The sequence below is a fragment of the Crocuta crocuta genome, unplaced genomic scaffold (assembly GCF_008692635.1).
Source record: "Crocuta crocuta isolate KB4526 unplaced genomic scaffold, BGI_CrCroc_1.0 scaffold277, whole genome shotgun sequence".
Lineage (NCBI taxonomy): Eukaryota > Metazoa > Chordata > Mammalia > Carnivora > Hyaenidae > Crocuta > Crocuta crocuta.
Genome location: NW_027531912.1, coordinates 840,409 through 861,251, shown reverse-complemented (window position 1 = coordinate 861,251; position 20,843 = coordinate 840,409). Strand labels below are relative to the sequence as shown.

The 20,843-nt window shown below is 37.4% G+C and overlaps 1 protein-coding gene across 1 annotated transcript in view; it reads left to right on the top strand.

Moving 5' to 3' along the window:
* RNF17 (ring finger protein 17) overlaps window positions 1-20,843 on the top strand; it is a 117,561-nt gene that overhangs the window by 1,065 nt on the left and 95,653 nt on the right. Inside the window, exon 3 of the mRNA XM_077774698.1 lies at window positions 15,399-15,490. Within this exon, the coding sequence (XP_077630824.1) occupies window positions 15,399-15,490 (92 nt within the window). The remainder of the gene's footprint in view (window positions 1-15,398; window positions 15,491-20,843) is intronic.

Genomic DNA, 20,843 nt, shown 5'->3' with positions numbered 1-20,843 from the left:
CAGAGAACACGTATTTGCGGTGGGGTGGGGTGGGGTGGGGAGCATTATTGCCCGGTTTGGCTTAAGACATTGGGAAACAATTCGCTCCTTTTGCGCATCTTGTGTTTTCCTTTGTACATCAAGGGGGGAAATCCACTGCACTCTTGTTGGTTTAGAATCTACTCTAGTGAAAACACATTCACTAGAGTTACTTTAATGAAATTGAAAATGCCGTAGAGTGTGGTCTCTGACAGTTGTTGAATTTCAAGCTGCAGTTGCTGAAAAGTCTTCTTACCACCCCAGTGACTTGTTTAACGTTTATACTTACAGAGTGAAAGTCATTAATTTTCTCAGTTCCTCCGGGACAGACTCCTTTTAAGAGATGTGAACATTTGTAGAAAAAGTTGGTTAGTTGTGTTTTAAGGTAGAGAGCTAAGTTTCTCCTACTCTTTTTATCACTGCTGTCACATAGAAAATCTCCATTGTTTGAATCAAATCAGTATTCCCAGATAAAGTTTAAGAACATGACCTTTAAAAGTCACTCGTGCTTCCGTATGTTTGTATCATAATGCTCAGAAATATGCTAGGTGGTATTTAGGCATATAAAATTGTGAAAGTGCTTTGTAAGCGATGATGTATCACAGATTACACTGGTACAACATCAGAAATTGTATAAGGATAGAACAGTTAAACAGTTTTGATTTCTTTGGCAATATCTCTGAAATCTGAATAGACCTGTAAAATTTAGCTTGGTCATAAGCAAGTTTCAGGTACTTCACTTGGCTTGAAAACTAAAGCTCTTTTATCAAAAGACTGTACTTCTAAATTAGCAAGAACACTATCTTTTGGCAATAAAAGATAATTGATTTTATCTAGCGCTTTTCCTTTTTTTTTGCAAAGTGTTTTAAAAGGACAACTTTTTGAAGTGACGTAGCTAAAACAAATATGTGTATTATGATCAACTTCAAATTTTATTTAGAACATTAAAATCTTTATATTAGGTTTTCACTCAAGATTATGGTATTTCCCCTCATGAATGCTAGGTTTGTGAAATTATCTTTATGAGGATCGTGCGTGTAGGACTGTAGCAGCGTCTGGCTTCTGTCCAGTATCTTAGATCACTGTAATAGGTCTTGCCAGTGTCCCATACCTGCCCTCCCTGTTCTCTTTACCTGATTGGAAATCTAAATCAGAGGCAATGAAATCAAGTAGAGGGAGTATTGGACTTGGAAACAGAACTAGGCTACAGTCTGGATTATACCATGTAGCCAGATCACCAGAAGGTTCCTCCATTTCTAAGTTGAATGTAACCTTCCCAAGTCTACTTGGCTGTGATGTGTACAAAGGTCGAATGAAGTATGTCAGAGCATTTTGTATGATTATAAGATATAGCAAATTCCAAGTCGTGTAGGTACCAGAAACTAAATTAATGCAAACAATATTACATAGATAGCCCTGCTTGGTTTTCAGTCTGATTTTTTTTTTCCCTCCTCCAGACTTAATAGCTTCTCCTGAATTTTGTTTAATAAGTCCCTACATTTCTAATGAAACGTGATATCTTTCCCATGTAAGAGTCCCTTTTAACTTTTCCCTCTGATTAATGCTGCACATTCAATGCTAACAAACTGTAGAAAGTTTAATTCACAGCAGAATTTCATCAATAGGTCACCACCATGAACTTCAGTGTGGACATGCTTTTTGTGAACTGTGCTTGTTAATAACTGAAGAATACAACACAATTATATGCCCTGATTGTGAGGTAAGTTTTATTGTCTTTCATAGTCAGTATATTACAACCTACTGTTGAAGGTAAAAATGTTAGAGAAAACATACTTTTAGTTAGAACCTAAAATTTTGAATTTTTGCTGCTGAGTCTTAAAGGAAGAAGCTTAACAAAGGATAAAGCTTTTTTGATTCATTTTGTCGTTGTTCAGAATGTTTAAGAAAATACAAAGTTTAAGTTCTACATTAATCAGCCTATATGTTTTGACTCTTTAAAAATATTTTTTTTTGGAGGCACCTGGGTGGCTCAGTCTGCTCATGACTGTCTCTCTCTCTCTCAGAAATAAATAAAACATTAAAAATTTTTTTTAATTTTTTTAATGTTAGAGAAAGCAAGTGTGCAGGTGGGGGAAGGGGCAGAAGGAGAGAGAGAGAGAGCGCGCCGAAATCAAGAGTCAGATGCTTAACTGAGCTACCCAGGTGCCCCTTTGGAGACTTCTGTGGAAAATTGACTCTCTTTATTTTTACTTTCTTTTACATTATTTTTAATGTTTATTCATCTTTGAGAGAGAGACAGAGACAGAGCATGATTGGAGGAGGGGCAGAGAGAGGGAGATGTAGAATCCAAAGGAGGTTCCAGGCTCTGAGCTCAAAGCTATTAGCACGGACCCCAATGCAGGGACTAGAACCCGCAAACTGTGAGATCATGACCTGAGCCCAAGTTGGACACTTAACTAAGTCACCCGGGCACCCCTATTTTTATTTTTTTTATGTTATCCTAATTTTTACTATTTCCAGTGATCTTTATTTCTGTTTATTTTTTCAAATTTTAATTTAAATTTTAGTTAACATAAAGTGTAATATTGGTTTCAGTAGTAGAATTCAGTGATTCATCAATTACATACAACACCCAATGCTCATCATAACAAGTGCCCTCCCTAATACCCGTCCCCTAGCTAGCCCCCCTCCATCCACCTCCCTCTATCAACCCTCAGTTCTCTAAGAATCTCTCATGGTTTGTTTCCCTCTCTTTTCCCCCATCTCATATGTTCACCTGTTCTGTTTCTTAAATTCCACATGTGAGTGAAATCATATGTTATTTGTCTTTCTATGACTGACTTATTTCACTTAGCATCATACATGTAGCTCCGTCTGTATCATTGTATATGGCAGTATTTCATTTTTTTTTGATGGCTGAGTGATATTCCATAAGAATATCCTTTAATGCATGCACGCACGTGGGCGCGCGCACACACACACCTCTCACATTATCTTTATCCATTCATTAGTCAGTGGACATTTGGGCTCTGTCCATAGATTGGCTGTTGTTGATAGTACTGCTGTAAATATAGGGGTGCGTGTTCCCCTTCAAATCTGTATTTTTGTATCCTTTGGGTAAATACCTAGTAGTATAATTGCTGGGTTCTAGGGTAGTTCTATTTTTAGCTTTTTGCGGCACCTCCATACTGTTCTCCAGAGTGACTGAACCACTTTGCATTCACACCCAGCAGTGCAAGAGGGTTCTGCTTTCTCTGCCTCCTTGCCAACACCTGTTGTTTCTTGTGTTAATTTTAGCCATTCTGACAGGTGTGTGATGGTATCTCATTGTGGTTTTGATTTGTACTTCCCTGATGATGAGCGATGTTGAGCATCTCTTCACGTGTCTGTTAACCATCCAGATAATCTTTTTTGGAGAAGTGTATATTCATGTCTTCTGCCCATTTCTTAGCTGGATTATTTGTGTTTTGGGTGTTGAGTTTGATAAGTTCTTTACCAATTTTGTATGCTAACCCATTATCAGATATGTCATTTGTGAATGTCTTCTCCTAATCTGTAGGCTACCTTTTAGTTTTGTAGATTGTTTCCTTCACTCTCCAGAAGCTTTTTATTTTGATGAAGTCCCAGTAGTTTATTTTTGCTTTTGTTTCCCTCGCCTCTGGCGATATATCTGGTAAGAAGTTGCTGCGGCCAAAGTCAAAGAGGTTGCTGCTTGTGTTCTTCTCTAGGATTTTGATGATTTCTGGTCTCACATTTAGGTCTTTCATCCATCTTGAATTTATTTTTGTAAATGGTCTTTTTACTTATTTTTAGTGAAATCTGTTCCTTTCAAATCTTTCTTTCCCACGCCAATACCAAGCAAGCAAATTTTGAACTCTCCCTGACCCTCAATCTTTGTGTGTCATCAAATTTACATTGGTAGAGATGCCATAGTTTAAAAGAGAAGCAAAAACAGTGGCCTAAAGTTAACTTCAGAGGCATTAAAAAAGTACAGTTGTACTAGGATTAAAATCTGTAAACCCATAATAACGAAAACAAATCAGGGACTCAAAATTTAATGAACATCCTTTGCATTTGCTACAAATGCAAATAGAGTTCGATTTGTATAGTATGTCCCTGGAAAATTGTCTTTTTGTCTGTAAATTCTACTTATTTTGAGAAAGAAAGCATGAGCAGGGGAGGGGTGGAGAGAGAGAGAAAATCCCAAGCAGGCTCCACAAGGTGAGCGTGGTCAATGCGGAGCCTGATGTAGGGCTTGAACTCATGAATCCTGAGATCATGACCAGAGCCAAAATCAGATGCTTAATCAACTGAGCCACCCAGATGCCCTTTAATCTCTAAATTCTTAATGTTCCACTTGAGCTATTGGATGATGAGGATTTGTATCCATTGTTTTCTGTCAGTGAGACAAACACTATAGAGGCAGAAGACCTGGAGTGCAGTCATAGTTCTGTCACACAAAGGCTGAGTTTCCTCATTCATGAGATGGAAATAATGCCTACTTTTCTTACAGGATTTAAGTCAAATTTAAGTTATGTAAAAGTTCTCTAAAAGCTTCAAGACCATTAAAATAAGTGTTATAATCAACCCATGATCATTTAGGTGTGGATTAATTGGTTTGTAAGTTAAACATGTTAAAAAAATAAAATGTATGTATTGAATTTATTTGAATTATAAATAAAAGGTTTGAATTATAACAGAAACATTTACATGTTAAAAGATGTCTACTTTGGGGGCGCCTGGGTGGCTTAGTCAGTTGAGCGTCCTACTTAGGCTCAGGTCATGATTTCGCGGTTCGTGGGTTCGAGCCCCGTGTCGGGCTCTGTGCTGACTGCCAGCTCAGAGCCTGAAGCCTGTTTCAGAGTCTGTGACTCCCTCTCTCTCTGACCCTCCCCTGCTCATGCTGTCTCTCTCTCTCTCTCTCTCTCCTAGAAATTAAAACATTAAGAAAAAAATTAAAAAAAAATGTCTACTTTGGAATTACATACTTTACAAGTTATGGTCTTTATTGTGGGAAATTCCTTTCTCCTAGCTGGGTTTTTTGTTTTTTGTTTTTTGTTTTGTGTTTTTTTTGACATTGGGTTCCTCAGATGTGGCTTCACTACATAGTTAAAATAAAGGGGAGCCTAGTTCCTTTGTAATGGAAGATCCTCGACAGATTCAGGCTCGTGGTGGTTAAAGAATAAGGGAAAGGGAATAAACAGGCAGCTGGAACTGACTCTGCTTAAACCCATCCTGTTCTAATACTCAAAAAAACCAGACATTTATTAGAACAGTAAACCCTTTTTTGGCAAACGATTGCATGCTTAGTGGTCTTAAATCATTATACTTATATTATTTTGAATAACATCTATACAAATGTTTATGGTACATTTACAAATGCTATTTTTGATTTTAGGGTTATGATAAATCTATTTTGTAGAATTTAACTAGTTCTGACTCTTTGGGAGATATGTTTCATCCTCCCCCTTTCTCCCTTTCTGCTTTTAGCCCAGGGAATTGACAAAGGGACTATAATCAGATTCTTCAAATGCACTAAAGCTGATCCTAATTTAAGGGGGTCCCTTCAAGAAACCTTTAATGAACTAGTTTAAATTAGTAAAAAGACTGAAATTATAGAATATTTCAGAAAGGTAGTTTATTATTTTTATTTTATGTACTCTTTTCTAAAAGGTAAGAGTTAAATACCTATATTCCCATAAAGCTTATATTTATTATTTATCTTTAATGTTGAAGGCCTAGGTATTTAGCCTAAAATGATTCTATTCAGGATTAATAGATATACTTGTGTTATTTCTGAGTTTGGGTGAATATATATTTATCTACCTTTTTTTTTTTTTTTTTGGGAGAGAAAGAGTGGGGAAGAGGGGCAGAAGGAGAGAAAGAATCTTAAGCTCCACACTCAGCACAGAGCCCAACGTGGGGCTCAATCCCATGACTCTGGGATCATGACCTGAGCCCATATCAAGAGTTGGACGCCCAACTGACTGAGCCACCCAGGCACCCCTGTCTGCCTGTCTTTATCTTTCATAGTTGTATGGTTTTTGATAACATTGGTTCTCTGCTTTTGATTGATATTAATGGTTACTTCATTAGCATTCTGCATTTTGCACAGCAAGATGTCAGATTTTGTTCATAGGATCATACTGAGGTATCTTTCCAGAAATACTGATATTGTATTGATCTATTGGACCAGAGTCCAAAAATACACTGTGTGAAAAGGGAAGGATAAATTATCTAATCAATAGATAATATATGTTACCAGTCCAATGTGGATTGGAAATGTTAACATGCAAATTAAACATTTAAACTAGAAGAAAGTACAGATAATTGTCTGATCTTGGATGGGGAAGCCTTGTTAAAATCTATCACTGAAAGCAGAAACCATAAAAGACATACTGGCTAAATTTGACTGCATTTTTTCATTTACAGGTAGCAAAAACAAGCAAAAAACTCACCACAAGTAGAGAATAAACTGAGGGTTGCTGGAGGGGAGGTGTAGGAGGATGGGTTAAGTGGGTGACGGGTACTGGGTGTTGTATGTAAGTGATAAATCACTAAATCCTACACCTGAAGCCAATATAACACTATTAACTGGAATCTAAATAGAAACTTGAAACTAAAAAACAGTGATAATTACATTATTAAAAAAACTTAAAAGACAAGCTATAGGGGTCAGGGAGAGAACCTCTTTATAACAAGTTAAGACTCTTTATACAATTTAACTTTTAAGTCAATTTAATATTTTCTTGAATTTTCTGGGAAAGGTGTCCTCTCAAATCTGTTGGTAGTGACATTAATCTCTTACTGTGAAATGCTAAACCGAAGCAGGGTAAGTAATAAGCATATAGAAATTAAAATTTTAGCTGCTAATTTGGGGGATGGGGTATTCTCAAAAAGTGACTTTAAGTCCAATGTGATTTGTTAAAAGTAACACTTTTTCAGGATGCTTGGGTAGCTCAGTTGGTTCAGCGTCCAACTCTTGATTTTGGCTCAGTTCACGATCTCACAGTTCTTGAGATGGAGGCCCAAGCTGAAAGCAAGGAGCCTACTTGGGATTCTCTCTCTTTCTCTCTCTCTGTCTCTTTTTCTCTGCCACCCCATGAGAACGTTCTCTCTCGCTCACTCAGAATGCATTAAAATAAGAGTTAACACTTTCCCCCTAATTATCTGATAATTTGGCAGCACCTGGGTGGCTCAGTCAGTTAAGTGTCAGACTTTGGCTCAAGTCATGATCTCACAGTTCGTGAGCTCAAGCCCCGAGTCAGGCCCTGTGCTGACAACTTGGAGCCTGGAGCCTGCTTCAGATTCTGTCTGTCTGTCTCTATCTCAAAAATAAACAAAATATTAAAACAAACAAACCTTGACAGACATCCTCTCCCCCTACCCAAAAAGTATATTTAAATGGGTGGCTATAACATTTAGTAATCTGTTTTATTTCTCTTAGCAACATTAACTAATTTTCATGAGAGTCTCCTACAATTTTTAAAAAATTGCATTGTGGAAATTTAAATTAGATCAGTTGTTAGTACTATGTAAAAGGAAATTTTTAACTCAAAATTGAATTCACCTTTAATAGTAGACCGTGAGTATAGCTAATGTATAGATCTTAGCTGGCTTTTGAACATTGATATCCTACAATTACTTTTAATGTCTACATAACAAACCATTGTACATAAGTGCTGTAATTCTTTACTAATCCCTTTATTATAAACATTTAAGTGGTTTTCAAAAATTTTCTTTAAGAATTTTTTTAGGGACGTCTGGGTGGCTCAGTCGGTTAAGCATCTGACTTTGGCTCAGGTCATGATCTCACAGTCCGTGGGTTCGAACCCTGCGTTGGGCTCTGTGCTGACAGCTCAGAGCGTAGAGCCTGCTTTACATTCTGTCTCTCCCTCTCCCCCTCCCCCACTCACTCTCTGTCTCTCAAAATAAAGACATAAAAAAATTTTTTTAATCTTTATTTTTGAGAGCGAGAGTGTGAGCAGGGGGAGGGGCAGAGACAGAGAGACACAGACAGAATCTGAAGCAGGCTCCAGGCTCTGAGCTGTCAGTGCAGAGCCCAATGCGGAGCTTAAACCCACGAACTGCGAGATCGTGACTTGAGCCCAAGTCAGATGCTTAACCAACTGAGTGACCTAGGCAACCCAGTTTTTCACTATATCTGTATATAATTCCTCAAAACAACTCCTACCAAAAGAATTCTGTGAGCAAGTTCTGTTAATTTCTAACTCCAAAACAAATTAATGTTTGAATTTGTCACATTTTACTTCAGTGTTTGGGATTTTAATGGGCAGCAAGTAGTCATCTTGTTGCTTTAAACTGTAATTCCCTGACGACTAGTGAAATAGAGCACCTTAATATGTTGACTTACCAGCTTCCCTTTTGGGAGGATCTTTAATGGATCCTGAAATATCCTTTGAATATTTTCCTTTTGAATTTTTTTTCCTAACTTGTAAGAATAGTTCATGTGATAGGGATATTAATATCTTATTCTGTATATCCTAGCCATTTTCTACCAGTCTTTCACTTTTTATTTTACTACATTTAGCCTTTCAGAAATGTTTCCTTTAGTTGTTTTCTCCCTCCTTAATGGTTTCTGGGTTTTCTCTAATTAGACCTTCCCATTTCAGCTTTATATATGTATTTTTTTATGCTTGTATCACGTTTAAGATTCACAACTTAAATCTTTTATAATATAAATGATGTAAGGTGGGTGGTAACTTTATTCTTCAGAATAATTAGCTGACTTCCTCACACTATTAAATAATCCTTCCTCTTTTTAATTGAAATGCCCCTTTTATTCTGTATTAAGTTTCTATATATATGTGGATCTGTTTCATAGCTCTATTCTCATTTTTTGCACCAGTACCTTAGCATTTTAATTAGACTAGCTTCATTATCTGGTGGGATAAATCTATACTGAATGGTGGGTTGAAATTTTTGTAATTCATACATATTTTCCATATGAACTATACAATTAATTTTATATTAGATGTATTTAAGGATACTAAATCTTTGTCTTTAGGAACTAGACATTATTCATTTATTCTGTTATTTTATGATCCCTAATAAATTAGTTTTCTTAGAACTGTTTTTCACATTAAGTTTATTAAATATAATTGTAGAGTTTTAAACATTACTCTGTCATTGTGAAAATTTTACAGTAGATTTTAAAAATATTATTACAACTATTTCCTTTAATTAATTTTAAAAATATGATTTATTGTCAGATAGGCTTACATATAACACCCAGTGCTCATCCCAACAAGTGCTCTCCTCAATGCTCATCACCCACTTTCCCCTCTCCTCCACTCCCTATCCACCCTCAGTTTGTTTTCTGTATTTAAGAGTTTCTTATGGTTTGCCTCTCTTCCTCTCTGTAACTATTTTTTCTCCCTTCCCTTCCCCCATGGTCTTCTGTTAAGTTTCTCAGGATCCACGTTGCTGCAAATGGCATGATTTTATTCTTTCTCATTGCCAGGGAGTAGTCCATTGTATATATAAACCACATCTTTATCTGTTCATCAGTTTATGGACATTTAGGCTCTTTCCATGATTTGGCTATTGTTGAGAGTGCTGCTATGAACATTGGGGTACACATGCTCCTATGCATCAGCACTCCTGTATCTCTTGGATAAATTACTAGCCATGCTATTGCTGGGTCATAGGGTAGTTCTGTTTTTAATTTTTTGAGGAACCTCTACACTGTTTTCCAGAGTGGCTGCACCAGTTTGCATTCCCACCAACAGTGTAAGAAGGTTCCCTTTTCTCCACATCCTCACCAGCATCAGTAATTTCCTGAGTTGTTCATTTTAGCCACACTGACCGATGCGAGGTGGTATCACAGTGTGGCTTTGATTTCTATTTCCTCGATGATGAGTGACGTTGAGTGTCATTTCAAGTGTCTGTTTGCCATCTGGATGTTTTCTTTGGAAAAGTGTCTATTCATGCCTTCTGCCCATTTCTTCACTGGATTGTTTGGTTTTTTTGGGTCTGGAATTTGAGTTCTTTATAGATTTTGGATACTAGCCCTTTATCTGATATGTCATTAGCAAATCTCTCTTCCCATTCTGTTGGTTGCCTTTTAGTTTTGTTTCTTTTGCAGTGCAGAAGCTTTTTATTTTGATGAGGTCCAAATACTTCATTTTGCTTTTAATTCCCTTGCCTTTGGAAATGTGTCAAGTAAGAAATTGCTGCAGCTGAGATCAAAGAGATTTTTGCCTGCTTTCTCCTCTAGGGTTATGATGGTTTCCTGTTTCACATTCAGGTCTTTCATCCATTTTGAGTTTATTTTTGTGTATGGTGTAAAAAAGTGATCTAGTTTCATGCTTCTGCATGTTGCTGTCCAGTTCTCCCAGCTCCATTTGCTAAAGAGACTGTCTTTTCTCCATTGGATACTCTTTCCTGCTGTGTCAAAGATTATTTGGGCATACATTTGTGGGTCCAATTCTGGGTTCCCTATTCTATTCCACTGGTCTTTGTGTCTGTTTTTGTGCTAATATGATACTGTCTTGATGACTACAGCTTTGTACTAGAGGCTAAAGTTTGTGATGCCTTCCATTTTGGTTTTCTTTTTCAACATTACTTTGGCTATTCAGGGTCTTTTGTGGTTCCATACAAATTTTAGGATTGCTTGTTTTAGCTTTGAGGACGCTGGTGCAATTTTGATTGGGATTGCATTGAATGTGCAGATTGCTTTGGGTAGTATTGACATTTAAACAATATTTATCCTTCCAATCCATGATCATGGAATGTTTTTCCATTTCTTTGTGTCTTCTTCAATTTCCTTTATAAGCTTTCTATAGTTTTCATCATACAGATCTTTTACATCTTTGGTTAGGTTTATTCCTAGGTATTTTATGGTTTTTGATGCAATTGTGAATGGGATCAGTTTCTTGATTTCTCTTTTTTAATTAAAAAATTTAAAATATTTATTTTGGAGAGACAGAATGTGAGCAGGGAGGGCAGAGAGAGAGGGAGACACAGAATCTGAAGCAGGCTCCAGGCTCCAAGCTATCAGCCCAGAGCCCAACATGGGGTTCAAACTCAAGAACCATGAGATCATGATCTGAGCCAAAGTTGGGTGGTTAACCGACTGAGCCACCCAGGTGCCATTGATTTCTCTTTCTGTTGCTTCATTATTGGTATATAAAAATACAACTGATTTCTGTACGTTGATTTTGTATCCTGCAACTTTGCTGAATTCATGGATCAGTTCTAAGAGTCTTTTGGGTTTTCCATATGGAGTATCATGTCTGCAAATAGTGAAAGTTTGACTTTTTTTGGCCAATTTTGATGCCTTTTATTTCATTTTGTTGTCTGATTGCTGATTCTAGGACTTCCAGAAAGTTAAACAACTGTGTTAAACAACAGTGGTGAGTGGACATCTCTGGGGGAAATCTCTGTTTTTCCCCCATTGAGGATGGTCTATGGGTTTTTCATAGATAGCTTTTATGTTTAAAGTATGTTCTTTCTATCCCAACTTTCTTGAGGGTTTTTATTAAGAAAGGATGCTGTATTTTGTCAAATGCTTTTTCTGTATCTATTGACAAGATCATATGGTTCTTATCCTTTTCTTTTATTAATGTGAAGTATCACATTGATTGATTTGTGAGTATTGAACCAGCCCTGCAGCCCAAAAATGAATCCCAGTTGATTATAGTAAATAACGTTGTTGAATTTGATCTTCTAGTATCTTGTTAAGAAGTTTTGCTTCCATGTTCATCAGGGATATTGGCCTATAGTTCTCCTTTTTTGTGGAGTGTCTGTCTGGTTTGGTAATCAAAGTAATGCTGCCTTCATAGAATGAGTCTGGAAGTTTTCCTTCCATTTATATTTTTTGGAACAGCTTGGGAAGGATAGGTATTAACTCTGCTTTAAATGTCTGGTAGAGCTCCACAGGGAAGCCATCTGGTCCAAGACTCTTATTTGTTGGGAGGTTTTTGATAACTGATTCAATTTCTTTACTGTTTATGGGTCTGTTCAAATTTTCTATTTCTTCCCGTTCGAGTTCTGGTAGTTGTGCGGGTGTTTAGGAATTTGTCCATTTCTTCCAGGTTGTCCAGTTTGTTGGCATATAATTTTTCATAGTATTCTGTTAATTGCTTGTATTTCTGAGAGATTGGTTGTGATAAATCCATTTTTATTTGTGATTTTATCTATTTGGTTCTCTCTCTCTCCTTTTTGAGAAGCCTGGCTAGTGGTTTATCAATTTTTTTTTCTTCAAAAAACTAACCCTTAGTTTCATTGATCTGCTCGACTGTTTTGTTTTGGATTCTTATCAATAAGATTGCTTATGTTTGTGATTGTTTTATATATTTGGGTTCTCCCAAATTTGGTGCATAGACATTTATAATTGTTAGCTTTTCTTGATGGATAGACCCTTTAATTATCATCTAATGTCTTCTTCATCTCTTGTTACTGTCTTTAAAGTCTAGTTTGTCTGATATAAGTATGGCTACTCCACTTTTTATTTGACTTCCAGTAGTATGATAGATGGTTATCCATCCCCTCACTTTCAGTCTAAAGGTGTCCTCAGGTCTAAAATGGGTCTCTCGTAGAGAGTAAATAGATGGGTGTTATTTTTTGTTTGTTTGTTTGTTCTTATACTCTGTGTCTTTTGATTGGAGCATGGCATGTAGTCCATTTGCATTCAGTGTTACTATTGAAAAATATGGGTTTAGAGTCATTGTGTTCTTTGTGGGATTCATGCTTGTGGTGATGTCTCTGGTCCTTTGTTGGTCCTTCAGCATTTCCCTCACAGAGTCCTCCTTAGGATCTCTTGTAGGGCTGGTTTAATGGTGATGAATTCCTTGAGTTTTTGTTTGGGAAAGCCTTCATCTCTCCTTCTATTCTGAATAACAGGCTTGCTGGATAAAGGATTCTTGGCTGCATAATTTTCCTGTTCATAACCTTGAAGATTTTCTGCCATTCCTTTCTGGCTGCTAGGTTTCAGTAGAGAGGTCTGCTACTATGCTTTTGTGTCTACCTTTGTACGTTGAGGCCCATTTATCCCTAGCTGCTTTCAGAATTCTCTCTTCATCCTTGTATTTTCCAGTTTCACTATGATATGTTATGCAGAAGACTGATTCAAATTATGTTTGAGGGGAGTTCTCTGTGCCTCTTGCATTTCAGTGTCTGTTTCCTGCCCCAGATTGGGGAAGTTCTCAGCTATTATTTGTTCAAGTACACCTTCAGCCCCTTTCTCTCTCTCTCTCCTTCTTATGGAATTCCTATGATATGGATATTGGTCTGTTTCATTGAATCACTTAGTTCTCTAATTCTCCCCTCATGGTCCATAATTTTTTTTTAATCTCTGTTTTTCTCAGCTTCACATTTTCCCATAATTTTATCTTCTATTTCATCTATTCTCCCATCTGACTCTTCAATCCTTGCTGTGACCACCTCTTTTTTTTTGTACCTCATTTATAGCATTTCTTAATTCATCATGGCTACTTTTTAGTTCCTTGATCTCTGCAACAGTAGATTCTCTGCTGTCTTCTATGCTTTTTTTCAAGCCCAGCAATTAGTCTTATGACTGTTACTCTAAATTCATGTTCAGTTATATTGTTTATATCTGTTTTGATCAATTCTTTAGCTGCCATTTCTTCCTGGAATTTCTTTTGAGGAGAATTCTTCCGTTTCATCATTTTGGCTAGTTTTCTTTACCTTATGTGTTTTAAAAGCTGGTTATATGCCCTGCACTTGCGAGCACTACTATATTAAAGAGGGGTCATACACTGTTCAGGGCCTGGCCCTTCAGAAGACATTTTTGGAGAGTGTTACTCGCTCTCTGTTGTTGTGACTTTGCTTACTTTATCTCCCTACTCGTAGTGATGTTTTGGACCCTCCACAAGGTGTGCTTTGATTTGTCGTTGAAGAAGCTTTGGAAAGGAAAACAGGCAAACAAAAAACAAACAGAAAACAAAAACACACAAGCAAAAAAACCCACAAGAAACCAGAAACACCAGCTACAAGTAATCAGCAGGGTGGAGGTGGTGCTGATGGAAGAGGCCTATCCCATACGAAGAGTGACCAGAGAAACTATATGGTTTAATCCAGAGAGAGAGAAAGGAAAATTAAGAAGGAGGCTGGGGAAAAAGAAGATAAAGTTGTCCAGACAGAGAAACTATTTAGCTTAATCCAGAGAGAGAGAGAGGAGAATAAAGAAGGTGGTGTGGAACATGTATCAAAGGAATGGATTTAATATGTCTGCTTAAGCAAACCAACAACTAGAATAACCAGACTAGAGGAGGAAAGAGATAAGAAGGAGAAAAGGAAGAATATATATAATAAGAATTGTCCGAGAATTAAACCAGGCACTGCAGCAGCGCCGGTCTGAGGAGGGGGCCTCTAGTTTGTTAGTGTCAACTCTGCCCCAGAAGATACACAGTTACCAGGTGCTGAGGGGTTTGGTTTGGTGTAGGCAGGCCCTGCCTCCACTGTGGGTCCCGCTATCTGATCCCCGAGGCTCCATCTTGGTGGTTGTGGGGAGAAAGATGCCCCCCCCCCCCCCCTGCTCCACAGACCTGGTGTCCCTACCCACTCTGTTAGAGCTATCCTCACTGTGCTGAAGGTGCAAACGTGGCGGTTAGTCCTGTGCTGCCGACTCCCATGCCCTGGTGCTTGGCTGGGATTCAGCTCCCACTCTGTGTACCCCGGCACTGGGGAAATGCCTTTCCGCCACCTGATCCGTGGTCCCCGGCTGGCAGACACGCGCAGGCTTTGTCCTGTCCCAGAGCACTCCTGGGAGGGGGTCGCTTTCTCCTATTGCAGACTGCACCCTGACCTAGCCATCAAGCCCAGGGCTGCCTCCCCTCATTGCCGCAGTCTGGAGCCTGTCTCCCAGTTAGAGACTGGATCTTTCTCCTTTGCCGTCTGAGGTTTTTCTCTTGTCCAGACACAGTCCTCTGCTTCCCCAGCCTCTCTTTCTCTACCCGTTGTCTCTCCGCAGAAGGGGATCCCTCCTCGCTGTTGGAGAGATAAAACCAAGTTCACAGTAATACACCTATGGCCCATCAGGCTGTTCCGGTGGGTCCCTGGAAGCATTACTGTCTCTCTTCCTCCCAGACTCTGAGGTTTCAAAGGCCTTGGCTTCAGCACTTCTTTGTTTGAGAGAAGAGGGAAGTTCAGATACCCTCCTCCTCCACCATGTTGGCCCTCTTCCTGCAACTGTTTCCTTTAGAATTCTGGTAGAATGAAACATTTTCATTAATGTTCTGTTTAATTAATGGTTGCCAAATTTAGATTGCTCAAATAATTAAAATAGGGTAAAAGCATCATACATGGACAGTTTTTTCTTTGATTTTAAGAGGATCTTTAAGGTTTAACTTTATAAAACAATAGTACACTAGTTGTTTGAATTCTGGATAAATAGAATTTGTTGAATGACTTTGCTTTTATTATCTTGTCCTAAGGTTGCTACAACTATAAATATGAGACAAGGGTCCTACCAAACAGATGGATGTATTAAAGAAGATTCTATTATAGAAAAACTGAAGCCTAAAACGTATGTTCTATATGCATTTATTTTAGTATTTAAACTTTATTTCTGAAAGGATTATTTTAGCACCATTGATAAAATATTCTTATATCAGTGTTTCTAGTCCATTGTTTATAGAGTGCTCCTTATGTTTTTTGTAAATTTTTTTGAGTATAGTTGACATACAGTATCACATTATTTTCAAGTGTTCAGCAGTGATTCAGCTTCTCTCTCTGTTATGCCCACCACAAGTATACCTACCATCTGTTACCATACAGCACTATTACAGTATCATTGATTATATTCCTTGTGCTGTTCTTTATTCCAGTGACTTATTTTTCCATAACTGGAAGTCTATATTTCCCATGTAGAGTGCTCTTTTATAATTTGTCTTAGCTGTTAATGGAATGGAGAATCAATCTCCTACAGAAGCAGTATTAATTTGTCCTTAAAGCAGAGGGGAAAAAAAAAGAATGCAAAATAAAGCTGAGAGTATCATTCTAGCAAAAGTTATTGGTACTGGCTACAAGTAAGATGTGGTTAAATAACTTATTTATGTATTGATTCTTGAGTATCATGAGTATGATACAGTGGAGGACTTTGGAAAGAGATGGTTTGAGAGGTGATAAAATGAAAAGTAATAACTTGGAGATTCTTTTCTTCCATAAGACTCTGTGTGTGTGTGTGTGTGTGTGTGTGTGTGTGTGTATTCATGATGTAGAGATTTTTTTTCTGAATTACTTATACAGAGATTTAGTTGGAAACCAGCACCTGTGTTATTTTTTAATTGCACTTATTTATTTATATATGTCTTCTTCTAGTCTATGAGCCCCTGTAAGGGCATGGAACACATATTGCTTTCTACATCCCTGGTGGCGAACACAGTAAACATGTAATAAATGTTTGTTAGATGAAATACCATGATATTTTGACATTTGCTATGATTTTTCTGAAATCATGTTTTGGTCCTAAGTAAGTTTACACTTATGGTTGACTATGGAATGGATCGATGAGAAAAATAGTAATGTTTTACTTTGCAACTTTATGAAAGAAGCTTATTAATTCACTGAGACCCCACTCACTTATATTTTTGTATAACTTTAACTTTTTAAAGCATATTTAATGTAATAAATTATGTGGGAAATAAGAGAAATACAGGAAACCCTTAAGGAATGATCTCATTTGAAACCTATCAATTATTTTTTTATTGTCAAGTTGGCTAACATACAGTGTGCTCTTGGCTTCAGGAGTAGATTCCCATGATTCTTTGATTACATACAATACTAGTGCTCATCCCAACAAGTGCCCTCCTCAATGCCCATCACCCATTTTCTCCACCCACCTAACCCCTACCACCATCAACCTTTAGTTGATGGCTTAAAGGCTCTGTATTTAAGAGCCTCTTACGGTTTGCCTCCCTCTCTATTTTTCCTTCACTTTCCCATGGTCCTCTGTTAAGTTTCTCAAATTCCACTTATGAATGAAAGCATATGATATTGGTCTTTCTCGGACTTATTTCACTTAGCATAATACCCTCCAGTTCCATCCACGTAGTTACAAATGGCCAAAGTTCATCTCTGAGTAGTATTCCTTTATATATACTACATTTTCTTTATCCATTCATCAATTGATGAACATTTGGGCTCTTTCCATAATTTGGTTATTGTTGATAGTGCTGCTATAAACTTTGGGGTGCATGTGCCCTTTTGAATCAGTACTCCTGTATCCTTTGGATAAATTCCTAGAGGTCCAATTGCTTCGTCATGGGGTAATTCTATTTTTCATTTTTTGAGGAACCTCCTCACTGTTGTTCAGAGTGGCTGCACCAGTTGCATTCTCACCAGCAGTACAAGAGGGTTCCTATTTTTCCACATCCTCACCAACATTTGTTGTTTCCTGAGTTGTTAATTTTGGCCACTCTAGTGAGAGAGAGTATCTAAATGTGGCTTTGATCTCTATTTCCCTGATGATGAGCAGTGTTGAGCGTCTCTTCATGTGTCTGTTGACCATCTGGGTGTCTTCTTCAGAAAAATGTCTATTCATGTCTTCTGCCCATTTCTTCACTGGATTGTGTTTCAGGCATTGAGTTTAAGTTCTTTATAGATTTTTGATACTAACCTTTCATCTGATGTGTCATTTGCAGATATCTTCTCCCATTCCATGGGTTGCCTTTTAGTTTTGTTGATTGTTTCTTTTGCTGTGCAGAAGCTTTTTATCTTGATGAGGTCCCAATACTTCATTTTTGCTTTTGTTTCCTGGCCTCCGGAGACATGTCAAGTAAGAAGTTGCTGCAGCCGAGGTCAAAAAGTTGCTGCCTGCTTTCTCTTGTTGGATTTTGATGGTTTCCTGTTTCACATTTATGCCTTTCATCCATTTTGAGTTTATTTTTGTGTATGGTGTAAAAAAGTGGTCCAGTTTCATTCTTCTGCCTGCTGCTGTCCAATTCTCCCAGCACCATTTGCTAAAGAGAGTGTCTTTTCTTCATTGGATATGCTTTCCTGCTTTGTTGAAGATTAGTTGGCCGTATATTTGTGGGTCTTCTTCTAGGTTCTCTATTCTGTTCCATTTATCTGTGTGTCTGTTTTAGTGCCAATACCATACTTTCTTGATGATTGCAGTTTGTAATACAGGATAAAGTCTGGGATTTTGATGCCTCCAGCTTTGGTTTTCTTTTTCAACATTAATTATTTGGGGTCTTTTTTGGTTCCATATAAATTTTAGGATTGTTTGTTCTAGCTCTGTGAAGAATGCTCTTGTTATTTTGATTGGGATTGCAGTGAATGTGTAGATTGATTTAGGTAGTATCGACATTTTAACAATATTCTTCCAGTCCATGAGCATGGAATGTTTTTCCAGTTATTTTTGTCTTCTTGAGTTTCCTTCATAAGCTTTCTATAGTTTTCAGCACACAGATCTTTTACATCTTTAGTTAGGTTTATTCCTAGTTATTTTATGGTTCTTGGTGCAATTGTAAATAGGATCTGTTCCCTTCCTGGGATCAATTCTCTGTTGCTTCATTATTGGTGTGCAGAAATGCGATCAATTTCTGTATGTTGATTTTATATCCTGCAGCTTTGCTGAATTCGTGTATTAGTTCTAGCAATTTTTTGGTGGAGTCTTTTGGGTTTTCCATGTAGAGTATCAAGTCAAATATAAGAGTGAAAGTTTGACTTCTTTGCCATTTTAGATGCCTTTTATTTCACTTTGTTGTCTGCTTGCTGAGGCTAGGATTTCCAACACTATGTTAAACAGCAGTGGTGACAGTGCATCCCTGTCATGTTCCTGATCTCCGGGAAATCTCTCAGTTTTTCCCCATTGAGGATGATATTAGTGGTGGGCCTTTCGTATATGGCTTTTATGATATTTAATTATGTTCCTTCTATTCCTATTTTCTTGATGGTTTGTATTTATGCTATATTGTGTCGAATGCTTTTTCTGCATCTGTTGATCCTTTGGTTCTTATCCTTCTATTAATATGATGTATCATGTTGATTGATTTGCAAATATTGAATTAGCCCTGCAGCCCAAGAATGAATCCCACTTGATCATGGTGAATAATTCTTTTTATATACCGTTGAATTCGATTTGCTGGTATCTTTCTGAGAAATTTTGCATCATGTTCATCAGGAATATTGGACTGTAGTTCTCCTGTTTTGTGGTCTTTATCAGCTTTGGGAATCGAGGTAATGCTGGCTTCTTAGAATGAGTCTAGAAGCTTTCCTTCCATTTCTACTTGTATTTTTAATGTTAAAAATTTTTTTTTTTTTTTTTTTTTTTTGAGAGAGAGAGAGACAGCATGAGCAGGGGAGGGTCAGAAAGACAGGGAGACACAGAATCCGAAGCAGACTCCAGACTCTGAGCTAGCTGTCAGCAGAGAGTCTGATGGGGGGCTTGAACCAACGAATCGTGAGATCAAGACCCGAGCCGAAGTTGGACGCTTAACCGACTGAGCCACCCTTGCGCCCCTTTCATTTCTACTTTTTAGAAAAGCTTGAGAAGAATAGGTATTAACTCTTCTTTAAATGCCTGTTAGAATTCCTCTGGAAGCCATGTGGTCCTGGATTCTTATTTCTTGAGATATTCTTTATAACCAGTTCAATTTCTTTGCTGGTATTGGGTCTGTTCAAATTTTCTGTTTCTTTCCATTTGACTATTGGTAGTGTGTGTTTAGTAATTTGTCCTTTCTTCTAGGTTATCTAGTTTGTAGGCACATAATTTTTCATAGTATTCTCTAATAATTATTTGTATTTCTGTGGTACTAGCTGTGATCTCTCATTTCATTTGTGATTTTGTCTATTTGGGTCCTCTCTCTTTTTGGGAAGTTTGACTAAGGGCTTATCAATTTTGTTTATTCTTTCAAAAGACCAGCTATTAGATTCATTGATTTGTTCTACTGTTTTATTGGATTTTATATTGTTTATTTCTGCTCTGATCTCTATTATTTCTCTTCTACTGGCTTTGGGCTCTCTTTGCTGCTGTCTTTCTGGTTCCTTTAGGTGTGAAGTTAGGTTGTATATTTGGGACCTTTCTTGTCCCTTCAGATAAGCCTGAATTGCAATGTATTTTCCTCTTAGGACTGTCTTTGCTGCATCCCAAAGGGTTTGGACTGTCGTGGTTTCATTTTCAATAGTTTCCGTGTATTTTTTTAATTTCTTCTTTAATTTCCTGGTTAACACATTCATTCTTTAGTAGAGTGTTCTTTAACCTCCAAGTATTTGGAGGCTTTCCAAATTTTTTCTTGTGGTTGATTTTAAGTCTCTTAGCATTGTGATCTGAAAATATGCATTGTATGATCTCAGTCCTTTTGTCTTTTTGAGGGCTGTTTTGTGACCCAGTATATGAGGTTTTAGAGAATGTTTCATGTGCGCTCAAGAAGAATGTGTATTCTGCTGTTTTTGGATGAAAAGTTATGAATATATCTGTTAAGTCCATCTGGTCCAATGTATCATTCAGCGGGATTGTTTCCTTACTGATTTTCTCCCTAGACGATCTGATTGTTGTAAGTGGAGTATTAAAGTCCCCTACAATCACAGTATTACTGTCTATACATTTATTTATGTTTGTGATTAATTGATTTATATATTTGGAGGTCTCCACGTTGGGGGCAAAAACACATTTGTCAGCTCTTCTTGATCTCTTAATTATGATATATATATATATAACATATATACATATTTTGACCCAAAATCAAATCCAAAAGTATGAACCTGATTCCAAAGGAAAAAAGAGATTATAACGAAAAAGAGAGAGAGAAGAGACGGAAAGAAAGAGAAGAGAAAAAAGAGCAACAGACTAACATACAAAATCACAGGACAGAGGCACCTGTTTGGCTCAGTCAGTTGAGTGTCTGACTTGTGCTCAGGTCCTGATCTCACAGTTC